Raw genomic sequence first — 12,094 nt, forward strand, 5'->3', positions numbered from 1 at the left:
GCGTGCAGAGAGGAACGAGATATATAACATTGAGCATTATGTTACGGCTCCTTTCTCTTTTCCTCCCTCCTCTTCCATGTATTTTTTTCCTTTATCTCCCACTCTTTCTTCTCCGATTCCCCCCCTCCTCCCGTCCTCCCTACATCTCCTTTATCCTTCATCTCCCTTTCTCTTCGTCTCCCCTTCCCTCCCCATCCTCCCCTTCCCTCCCTATCCTCCCCTTCCCTCCCCATCCTCCCCTTCCTCTCAGACCAGTTAATACGTATACCTTTCTCTTTCCCCTTCCACTTTCTCTCCTCCAGGTATTTCCATTGACCTTCTTTCTTCCCCTGACCTCGCTTCGCGCTAGGTCACTTGCCTCGCTGACCCCCGCAGAAGAGAGAGGGAAAGGAAAGACTACCTGGGCGGGGGTACACGTGCGGGCCGCAGGCAGGCAAGGCAGAACAAATAAAAATAAAGTTTGCTGAAGAGAACCCCGAGCGAGGCAGCCAAGGCCCGTGAGGTGTCAGGTGCGGGTCTCGAGCCTTGCACCGAGAGGCATTAACACAAAACTGATGTAAACACTGAAACTTGATCAGATATCGCAAAAAGAGGCAAAAAAAAGCGGTGAAAGTGGATTTGACGGTAATGTTTGTGATTTAGCGTCGGAGAACACCTCATGAAAACAAAACGTGTTATTGATTTATATATATATATATATATATATATATATATATATATATATATATATATATATATATATATATATATATATATATATATATATATATATATATATATATATATATATATATATATATATATATATATATATATATATATATATATATATATATATATATATATATATATATATATATATATATATATATATATATATATATATATATATATATATATATATATATATATATATATATATATATATATATATATATATATATATATATATATATATATATATATATATATATATATATATATATATATATATATATATATATATATGTGTGTGTGTGTGTGTGTGTGTGTGTGTGTATCCTTGATTACAAGGCTCTCCTGTTTCCCGAAATAGACAGGGATAGTCTTGAAGGAGGTCTCTACATCCTCTCTCTCTCTCTCTCTCTCTCTCTCTCTCTCTCTCTCGCTCTCTCTCGTGCACGCGCTTTCTATGAACACATTATGTTCATAGAAAGCGCATGAAAGACAGAGAGAGAGAGAGAGAGAGAAAGAGTAATGGGGTGCTCAATAATATAAAGGGGAACAATGGAGAGAATCTTGAAGGAGTGAGGAAGGAAAGAGAGACGGGAGGGAAGGAGGGAGAAAAGAACCGAGAAACTACAGAAGGGAAGGGAGGGAGGAAAGGATGGACAGGAGTGAAGGAGGAAAAGATGAAGGCGAGGAGGGAGAAAGTTAAAGAAGGACAGATGTGAGGGAGGGAAGGGAGAGACGGCAAAGAGCTAGGAAGAGAGGGAGGAAAGGAGGAAGAGAGAGGGGAGGGACAAACAGGAGAGGGAGGGAGGGAGGAAGGGAAGGAAGGGGTAACTGGAAGGAGGAAGGGAGGGGAAGGACATAAGGGAGGGAGGGAGGAAGGGAAGGAAAGGGGAACTGGAAGGAGGAAGGGAGGGGGAGGACATAAGGGAGGGAGGGAGGAAGGGAAGGAAAGGGGAACTGGAAGGAGGAAGGGAGGGGGAGGACATAAGGGAGGGAGGGATGAAGAAGTATTTAGGGAGGCAGCGAAGAAAAAGAAAGATGAGGAGAGAGGATAAAGAATAGAGGAGAGAAAAAAAGTAAACACAGCAAGGAAGGAAGGAAGGAAGGAAGGAAGAAAGGAAAAGAGAGCGAGGGGAAAGGACGAACTAGCAGGAAGGAAGGAAGAAGGGAGGGAGGAGAGAGCAAGGAGGTAAAATGGGGAGAGAAAAAAGAACAAAGGGGAGAGAAAAAAAAGGTAAACAAAAGTAAGGAAGGAAGGACAAGATGGCGAGGGGAAAGGAGGAACTGACACGAAGGAAGGAAGAAGGGAGGGAGGGGAGAGCAAGGAGGTAAAATGGGGAGAGAAAAAAGAACAAAGGGGAGAGAAAAAAAAGTAAACAAAGCAAGGAAGGAAGGACAAGAGGGCGAGGGGAAAGGAGGAACAGGCGGGAAGGAGGGAAGGAAGGAGGGAGGGAAGGCAAGAATGAGGAGGGACAGAGGGAGAGGGGGGAGGAGGAGGAGGGAAGGAGGGAGGGAAGGTAAGAATGAGTATCCAGGAGGAGGGAGAGAGGGAGAGGGGGGAGGAGGAGGGAGAGGCAGGCACATAAGGTCACGGGGTATTTAAAGGGTGACCGGGCGGCACGCGAGGTCAGTCCCGTGCCGGCCCTGTTTCTGGGAGGAGGTGGTGTCTTGGGTTGCCCGCGCGTTACGTCACTCACCGCTGCCTTCCTGTACGTACTCAACACAGCATCATCGTCAGCATCAGCGAGTTATTTACCGCCTACGAACTCAACACAGCATCATCGTCACCGCCAGAGTGCTCTTTACCGCCTCACGCACTCTAAAGGACTTGTTGTATAGCGTTTCAGTGCCTTCGTCTTCGTCGTGTGCGTTTCGTTTTATCATTTTTTTAAGGGGTAAAGTTTCTTGTGTTACGGTGACGTGGTGTTGTGAGGGGGGGGAGGGAGTTGTGTGTGTGTGTGTGTGTGTGTGTGTGTGTGTGTGTGTGTGTGTGTGTGTGTGTTCTCTTATTCCGTTTTACATTTCCTTTGTCGTTTTACTGTTTGAGAGAGAGAGAGAGAGAGAGAGAGAGAGAGAGAGAGAGAGAGAGAGAGAGAGAGAGAGAGAGAGAGAGAGAGAGAGAGAGAGAGTAGGTTCCGATCCCACTCATATTTCAGAGAGAGAGAGAGAGAGAGAGAGAGAGAGAGAGAGAGAGAGAGAGAGAGAGAGAGAGAGAGAGAGAGAGAGAGAGTAGGTTCGATCCCACTCAAATTTCAGAGAGAGAGAGAGAGTGAGAGAGAGAGAGAGAGAGTGAGAGAGAGAGTGAGTAGGTTCAGATCCCACTCATATTTCACTCTGTGGGATCGGAGACGCAAAAGCCATACGTGTTTGGTACGGGACACTCAAGTCTTACGCAATCCTCTTTTCATTATTCATCATTATTGCTGTATTCTCGTTGCCTTTACTGTTGTTTGTTGTGGTTATTTTAAAGAAATCATAGTAACCACCTTTTTGAATTCTTGAAAAAAAATATAAACATTTCACGGTATTCTTATAACTAAACAGGTAGGAGATAGAGAGGGAAGGAGAGGAAGGGGGAGGAATGAAACACAAGAAAGGAAGGAGAATAGAGGAAGAGACAGAGAAGCAAGGAGATCAGAGGGAATGACTAGGGGAAAGGTGAGAGACGAATTTACATACAGAATGACCCGGAGAGCGAGAGGAAACAAGGCGAACGAGTCTATCAAGAAAGGCAGGAGAGAAAAATAAGACAGTGGAATGGAAGGGGTCACGAGAGAGAGAGAGAGAGAGAGAGAGAGAGAGAGAGAGAGAGAGAGAGAGAGATTACAAGGAAGGAGAAAGGATGTAATGTAGAAAAGATGAGGAAGAGAGGAAGAGTGTGAGGTAGATAGAGAAAAATTATGAAAACTATGACGAAGAATAGTTTTTTCATGTCTACTATTTCTACTTTTCCTCTTATTATCATTAGCATACAGGAAACTTTTTTTTACTCTGGGGAAGAATTTACAGGAAATATCAGTGACCTTCCGAGCGCTTCATTGACGTCACTCAGGTGCTCTCTCTCTCTTTAATTAAATTGCGTTGTATGTCAGTATTGTAACTTCAAGTATACTTATCTTTTACTCGAAAACAAAAATAGACTTGCTTTTTCAAAACGTGTAACAAAATTAATAATACTAATGATGGTAATAATAATGATAATAATATAGATGATAATAGCAGTAAAGAAGCATATATTGTATTTCTCTATAAAACAGAATAATAATGTACCCGATCAAATGTGTGTTAAGTTGATAGAACAACACTGAAACTTGTGAGTGGGTGATCGTGGCTTTGAAAATATCAATAATAATAATAATAATAATAATAATAATAATAATAATAATAATGATAATGATGATAATAATGATAATGATGATAATAATAATAATAATAATAATAATAATAATAATAATAATAATAATAATAATAATAATAATAATAATAATGATAATAATAATAATAATAATAATAATAATAATAATAATAATAATAATAATAATAATAATAATAATAATAATGGTAATAATAACAATGAAGACATACAGTAAGTAAAGCAGCGCCACTTTCATCCAAGCATTTTTTTATTCATCAACGTTGATTATAACAAGATTTTTTTTCCTTGTCCCACAACAATTATCACAGCAAGTCTTGTCTCGTATTTCCTTAACGACTTGTGTGGCCAAATACAGCTCATTCCTAGTGTGTGAAGGTCACGGTTAGCCCCCCCCAACACACACACACACACACACACACACACACACACACACACACACACACACACCTGCCCCGCCCCTCCACATAGGCCACCTGGCCGCGACCCTTTCAAGGCCCACCAGCAAGTTTTTGTATATATTTTTGTCAAGTTTTGGACACTTTCCCTGCTCGACCTTGCCTGTCTGTGGAGGAGGGGAGGAGGAGGAGGAGGAGAGAGAGGAAAAGGAGGAGGAGGGAGGAAGAATGAATGGCAGGCCTATTTTGTTATATTCAATGTCATTATTCTTGTTTAACTTTCCTTATCCTTTCATTTTTTAAGTTTTTTTTTTTTTGGGGGGGGGTGGAGAGGTAGGGGATTTTGCTTGTGGGGAGGTGTTGTTTGAGAATTGAAGGAGTGTGTAACGGGCAGTGAGGGGAGAAAAGAGGCAGGATGGGGTTAAGAGATGGATTGAAAGGGATTTTGGGGAACGTGAGCATCAGGGTGAAGGGGTTAGTGAGGACGGGGGGAAGGGGGGGAGGAGTGTAGGCGTGAGGCAGGAGGGGGGAGAAGCAGAAGAAGAGGTTTAGGTCAAGACTGAAATGGGGGGATATTAGGTGGGAGGTGGAGGGGGAGAGTGGAGGAGAAGGAGGCGGGGGAAGAAGAAGACAAGGGAGGAGGAGTGACGAGCAAGACACTTTGAGTTGAGACTTGCGTGCAGTGGGTAACTCTGACACCCTATCCCTCTCCCTCTCTCTCTCTCTTTCTCTTTTCACCGTGTTCTTGTTCCCTTCTCTCCCTATCTATCTATCTATCTATCAATCGATCTCTCCATCTATCGTATTTTTCACAATGTCGTGTCACCGTTACGGACCAGTGCATAACCTCAGTGAAATACGAAAAAAAGAGGAACACTTAAACAAGCAATTTATATATGAGGCTGAAAAACTATCTCCTCTACAGGTTTTAAAACAGTGAAAGGGAAAATTAAGTTGATTGAAAAGTAAAAGAAAGAAAGAATATTCACAACAGTCACAGTTCGTTCAAATAGCTGCCAAAGGAACCAACCGATCACCAGCAAGAGCAGCACCAACGAGGGAAAATCACCAAGACTCACCACCTGCCAACTCAGCGCTAAAGACAAGTATTACCACGGTCACCAAAACACGGGATTCACCACGTAAACAAAAGTATAAACAAGTTGCTAGGCCACTAAGAAACAGCATCACCAAAACACGTTCAAAGTCACCAATCTACCAAAGGAGAAACGAAACATCACCAATCATTCACCCAAGAATTATCGTCCTTATCACCAGCCACCCTAGTCGTCACCAGCACTACCAGGAAACTATAAAGCACCACATCTACCTTAAGACCCATTCCACCCAATCACCAAAGGCCTCACCCTAACCAAAGCACCAATCAGCACTCCACCAGATTGCTTGAGGCATCACTAAACAATCTCACCAAATCACCATCCCTCGTATAAGAACTCAAGACGTCACTGTAAGGCATCAACCAAAAAAACAAGTACCTAAGAAACAAATCTTCACCTGAAAAGAAAAGTAACAATGATCCAGATTGTAATGAAGGCACCGACGTCAACAAGGACTCAGTATCACCACCTCAGCCACCACCAAAAGAAATGCTGCACCACCAACACCAACAACAACTCCACCAATACTTCCGCCACTGGTAGGACGCGTCATCAGAGCGGAGGTGGTGGTGGTAATGGAGGAAAGGGCGGCAGCGGTGGTGGTGGTCGTGGTGGCAGGGTGGTGGCCATGTCCGCCCGCCGCCTCTCCACCATCCGCGTCACCTTCAGCCAGAGTATGGTGAACCTTGCAATCCTCGACCCTGCCACCGCCGCCATCCTCGCTGAGCAGACTCGCCACCTCGCCCTGGTCTCCCGGTAGGTTGTGTAGGAGAAGGTTCGGTAGGTCCGCCCCCGGTCTGGCTGGCTGGTTCACTGAGAGGTTTTTGTCACTGTCTCTCATTTTTCTGTTCATCAAGGGGACGCTGTTTGGAGTGAGTCTATACCATTTTTTTTCCTTAACGGCCTTTCATAGATCTCAATAATAATAATAATAATAATAATAATAATAGTAATAATAATAATAATAATAATGATAATAGTGTAGTTTACAGGCTGGCTGGTCGTGTCTTAATTGGTGTTATAGTTTAAGCCTTTTTTTTTTTTTTTTTTTTTTGCATGTTTATATAATGTGATATTATTCTATTATGATAATATTTATTACTGCAACTCGCCTACATTTCTAATTTAATTTACGATGCACATTTTTTTTTCTTGAAGATCGTTTCGCTTGTTTGAAGTTACAGATATATCGTGAGTTTTCAGGTTTCTTAGAATTGTTATGATTTATTTATTTCTAGCATTTAGCACAATCATCGAACCCTCTCATCCTTTCCCTCCAGTCTTCTCCTTCCCTCTCATTCATCTACCCCCATGTCCTCCCCTCTCCTCTCTCCACTCCCCCCGTTCATAACTTTGCCTTCCCGGCCTACCCGACTATGCAAATTAATTAACACGTCTTAGTTATTGGACAGCTGACCTTCATGACTATCTTTCTACCTGTTAATATATTTATCTAGTGTGTGTGTGTGTGTGTGTGTGTGTGTGTGTGTGATAGGTTTTTTTTTTTATATATATTCAGGTCATCAGGTCATTCCCTCATTCCTCTTTCTTCTCTCCTTTGATATCCTTCGCCCTCCTTTTTATTTCTTCTCTCTGGCATTCCTTCCCTCCCTCAGCATCTCCTCCACCCTGTCCTCCTTACCTCCTTTTCCCTCTCTTCATCCTCCTCCATCCATCCTTCTCCTCATCCTCCTTTTTATCTCTTCTTCTCTCTGGCATTCCATCCCTCCCTTAGCATCTCCACCCTGTCCTCCTTACCTCCTTTTCCCTCTCTTCATCCTCCTCCATCCATCCTTCTCCTCATCCTCCTTTCTATCCTCTCCCACAGTCCCACTTAGGTAATACTCTCGCTATCTATAAAGAATCCTCAATAGTTAGGGAATAATACCACCAACACCAACACCAGCACTTTCACCACTGCTATTACACCCGCCATCACGACTATAAAACCACTACCATAACAACTACCGTCACACCAACACCGTCATTGCCACCCATCTCTCTAAACTGCCCCATTTCTGACTGCCTCTTCTCTCCGCAGCAAAATGAGGAGGAGACAAAACACAGACTCCACCGACATCGAGTTGGAGGTGCCCACCGACCCCTACATGGAGGTGAGTACGGCAGCCCAGCACTGTCCCACCTGTTGCTCACCTGTCCTGCTATGCTATGTTACCTGTGCTGAGTCGGGCATGGGATTTCCTCTTGCTTACTAAATTATTTGTTAGTCTGTTCACTACTACTATTACTACTACTACTACTACTACTATTACTACTACTACTGCTACCACTACTATTGCTACTATCACAATCACCAACACCTCAAATTTCCCCCACGATCCATTTTCTTTCTTTTTTTCCCCTATTCTTGTGTGGTTGACAACGTTGAGCAACCCCTATTTTCTTTCCTTTTTTTCCGGGGTTGATAAAATGTTGGGGAATATACCTCTTCTTTTTTTCCCCATCAGCAGGCCATTATGTGCCGCAAGGTGGGGAAGTACCGCTAGAGATTTTTTTTTTTCTCCCCTCCGTGTGACAATGTGAGCCTAAAGACAGATCGTTCTCCCCGCACTGAAGGATGCTTCGCTGCTCATTACCGCATCTACTTAACGAAAGACATGTTTATTCGTGTTTATCCTTTTTTACTGCATTGTCTCTCCATGTATTTTAACAGCAAATCAATTTCATCAGTTTTAGCAGTGGTGGCTTCTTGCTCAGTTGGCCCTAATCGAGGGCAACCACGACGTCCAAAGAAAATGACACCGTTTAGGCAATAACTACAGTAAATCTGAGTCTACTGCTAAACTATTTGCCCCTTCATTTGCAACAATAATATGACTGTTCTCAAGCATTTATATAACATTTTACTTGATTTTACTGAAAAAAAATAATGATCAACATATCAACAAAATAACATTACTTGGAAAGAACTTAGAAAACAGCTACTATAAATGTAGGTACACGTCTTTGCATCCATAATTAGGCAATATTGACTTAGATGCAGACTATAATAGTTCACTCAGAGACACGCCAGTCCTCGTCGACAGACCGACTCGGTCGGCTAGATTTCGATCGCCGATAGAGTCGGTCTGTCGGCATCCTGCTACGGGCCGCCAATAGGCTTAGCCCGTGCTCCCCAGCGCAGGGAGGGAGCATTTTTGCACTCTTAACGGGCCGTCTCAGGACAAGGGCCCGTTTCCCCTAGTGATACTAGGCGATAAATATTAAAAGAAAAAAAAATAATTCACGGAAAAATCAACGGCGTTATATTATTAATGTGTTCAGATGTGTCGCCTGCTCAGAACACCTCTATAAGGTTCACAAAAGGCGGCTGGTAATTTCCCCACATTCTTTTTTTTTCGTGGGGAGTGTCATTTTTTTTTCTCTTCTGGGGACAATGAACAGTTGACAAGGAACCTCAGAGGTGCTTTTAGAAGGGAGGTAAATAAGGGAAGACTCGATTATCTACCTCTTTCGATTTTCTTCTCCGTTGTGTCGTTTTTATTATTTTTTAACAACTTCACCGTTGAATTGCATATAATCTGGAGTCACAAGGTACGGTTTCCATGTGAATCTACAGTCTTACTATCTATCATTCCTCCCGTTCTTTCTTCCTCATTTTCTTCCCTTCTTCCCTCTAGTTTATTTCCTGTTACTTCCTTCCTTCCTGCCGTTCTTCTTTTCTTCCTTTTCTCCATTCATTCATTATTTCCTTCCGTTCGTACTTTTCTATATCCTTCCTCTCTTCCTGTACTATTTCCTCCCTTCCTTCCTATTTCTTCATGCTTCCTTTATTAACTCACTCCTTCTATTTCAACACCCTGCCTTTCTAGCTGAATACCTGCCTTCCTTCTTTTTCTTCTTTCTACTTATCTCTCTCCTCTTGTCCTCTACTCGAAGTTTTCTGCACTGGCTGACTGACCAACGTTACCAGATTATCGTACTCAGAGCATAGTTTTTACCGGTTTTTGACGCCTAACTATTGCCGAGAAACATCAGCAATTAACTATTTTAACGATAAATATAAATGAATCTAGTTATTGGAGCCCAGGAGACAGTTTTGGGGTCGGAAGTTGGTAAATATAAGATGTTGAGTACGATAATCTGGCATCGTTGTGACTGACTGACATGTCTGGCTGACTGACTGACTGACTGACTGACTGGCTGACTATCTGACTGGCTGACTGCTGACTGGCTGAATGACTGACTGGCTGACTGACTGTTGACATGCAGAAGTATAACCCAAGTTGCGGTTTGTGTATTCAAATTGGTGGAAAAATGCAGACCTCAGCTTCCCTACAATCGAGTTTTCACTAGTTTTGGCTTCTAGGATTGCGTGCGCTCCCGTGTGTGTGTGTCGGTGATTCTTCATGTAATATTCATATCGTTGTTTCGCTGCATGCCTTGTCGAAATGTCTTGTTAATCTGTCGTGAAGTGGATGGAGGTGGATAGTTTTACACGAGCTGCAAAGCAAATTAACACGTGGGTTGCATAAGAGATGAGACAGTACAGAGTTCACACAAGGAATTAGGTTCTACAAAGTTTACACAAGACACGAGGTGGTCGAGTGAAGCGGAAACAAAATAATAACGAAAGTTTGCGATATTTTTAGTCCATTGATTGTTTATATAAAGGTTAAAAGATGGTGTGATGACACGTACCTGCATATTGATGAGCATAGGGTGAAGGGCGTAGTGTTTCACAATAAGGAGGAGGAGGAGGAGGAGGAGGCAGGAGCTGAGGAAAGAAGGGACGTTTCGAACGCTGTCACCATGCAAGAAATATGATGTACACACACACACACACACACACACACACACACACACACACACACCATATATATACCATGCAGTCCATCATTCGCTCTTTTCTCATTGTGGAAAAAGTTACACAATCACGGGTTTTTTCTGTTAATATTACTATAGTCTTTTTTTTTTTTCTTATTAACACCACCAAGTTTTTTTCCCCGGTATCTTATACACTGACTGAACTAAGACGACTTTTTTGTTGCTTTTCTTTCTTCGTAATCTGCGAAGGTTTCACTCTCGCTCCCTTGATTTTCTTTAAAGGGTTGATTTGTGGATTCTCAGAGGACTTCGGGTCGTATTTTAAAACATTTTGTCGCCCAAGTTCACTTATTTAACGTGGCTTTCGTAGGAGCTGTAGGCCTTTCCAGGGGTAGTTTTATGACCCTGGTGGTAGTTTGACCCTTCTGTACCATGAACCTTAAAAAACACTCATGAAAACTCGATTGACCCCTCTTTGACCTTTAGAAATAGCTGATGTGAGAAGCGATGGTGTCTTAAAATGAGGCCCTTAACCCCCTATAGAGTCAATCCAATCACCCCATTCCCTTCCTCCTCCTGCACTATATATATGATTATCCCCAATGTCCCTCCATCTCTCCCTCCCCCCTATATAGTCTCCCTTTCTCCTTTATGTCCAATTCTCTCTCTCTCTCTCTCTCTCTCTCTCTCTCTCTCTCTCTCTCTCTCTCTCTCTCTCTCAACACACATGTCCTAGATTCGCGGATTCGTTAAGTTCTGTCTTCCTATATCATTATGTTTTACTTCGCAACTTTTTTCTCGTTAATTCGTCGTGCGCTGCCTCTTTTTCATGTATATTTCCTTATCGCTTGTTCTTGGTCCTTCCGCCTCCTGTGCTGACCCTCTATCGCGCAGGAAACAACGAAGAAACAAAGGGAAGAGTGATTGAGGAGAGGAAGTGTTGTGTTTCATGGACTCGATAAATATAAAAACAATAATGACTTTCACTGTATACAAGACATTAGACTGATAAGAAGGTGTTTGTGTAGCGGAAATCATATAAAGTGGATGAAACAATAATTTAATGTTTCAAGTGGAGATTTTGTTTGGAGAGTTAAATAATTTTGATAACATAGTAGTAGTAGTAGTAGTAGTAGTAGTAGTAGTAGTAGTAGTAGTAGTAGTAGTAGTAGTAATAGACACAGCAGCTACAGCAATATCACAGGTCGAAATAGCAATATAATAGTTGTGGTGGTAGTGTTGACGCCGTGTACGTAGCGCTGTCAGTCGTCGTGGTCGTGGCAATCCAATCAGCACTAGGCGAGGCGCAGTGGTAGAGGTGCAGTCCATGAATCCTTGGCCCGGATGCAGCCGAGAGTGGTACAGGGACGCCATCTGGGAACGCAAGGCTAGCATCATCACCCGCCACGCTCGGCTCTTCCCAGCAGCTTCCTGAACCCTTTATTGTGGGGATGCTGGTGGTAGTAGTAGTAGTAGTAGTAGTAGTAGTAGAAACCTAAGCGTGTAAGAATAAGTTAAATCATGTCTCGGATCACTAAGGAGAATGATCGTGCGTCACTGAAAACTCTACAGCATATCGTAATAGCTGAGGAAACTTAAGATATTCATGCAAATCCGCCGCCTCTGCTTGTAGAATTTTACCGCCGCTCCCGTTGCTCCTTCCTACTGACCCGCCTGCAAGAATAACAAGCCAGTCTGAACCG

The 12,094-nt window shown here is 42.7% G+C and overlaps 1 protein-coding gene across 3 annotated transcripts in view; it reads left to right on the forward strand.

Annotated features, from left to right (window-relative positions):
* Positions 1 to 12,094, forward strand: part of LOC126982878 (uncharacterized) — a 77,901-nt gene that overhangs the window by 53,564 nt on the left and 12,243 nt on the right. For 2 of the 3 annotated variants that reach the window (XM_050835156.1, XM_050835154.1), the window contains exon 3: positions 7,645 to 7,717. In XM_050835156.1, the coding sequence (XP_050691113.1) occupies positions 7,645 to 7,717 (73 nt within the window). Of the gene's footprint in view, positions 1 to 2,348; positions 2,424 to 5,410; positions 6,360 to 7,644; positions 7,718 to 12,094 lie in introns of those variants that run through there. The other variant, XM_050835153.1, reaches the window with a different exon arrangement.

The sequence above is a fragment of the Eriocheir sinensis genome, chromosome 52, assembly GCF_024679095.1.
Source record: "Eriocheir sinensis breed Jianghai 21 chromosome 52, ASM2467909v1, whole genome shotgun sequence".
In the NCBI taxonomy this organism is placed as follows: domain Eukaryota; kingdom Metazoa; phylum Arthropoda; class Malacostraca; order Decapoda; family Varunidae; genus Eriocheir; species Eriocheir sinensis.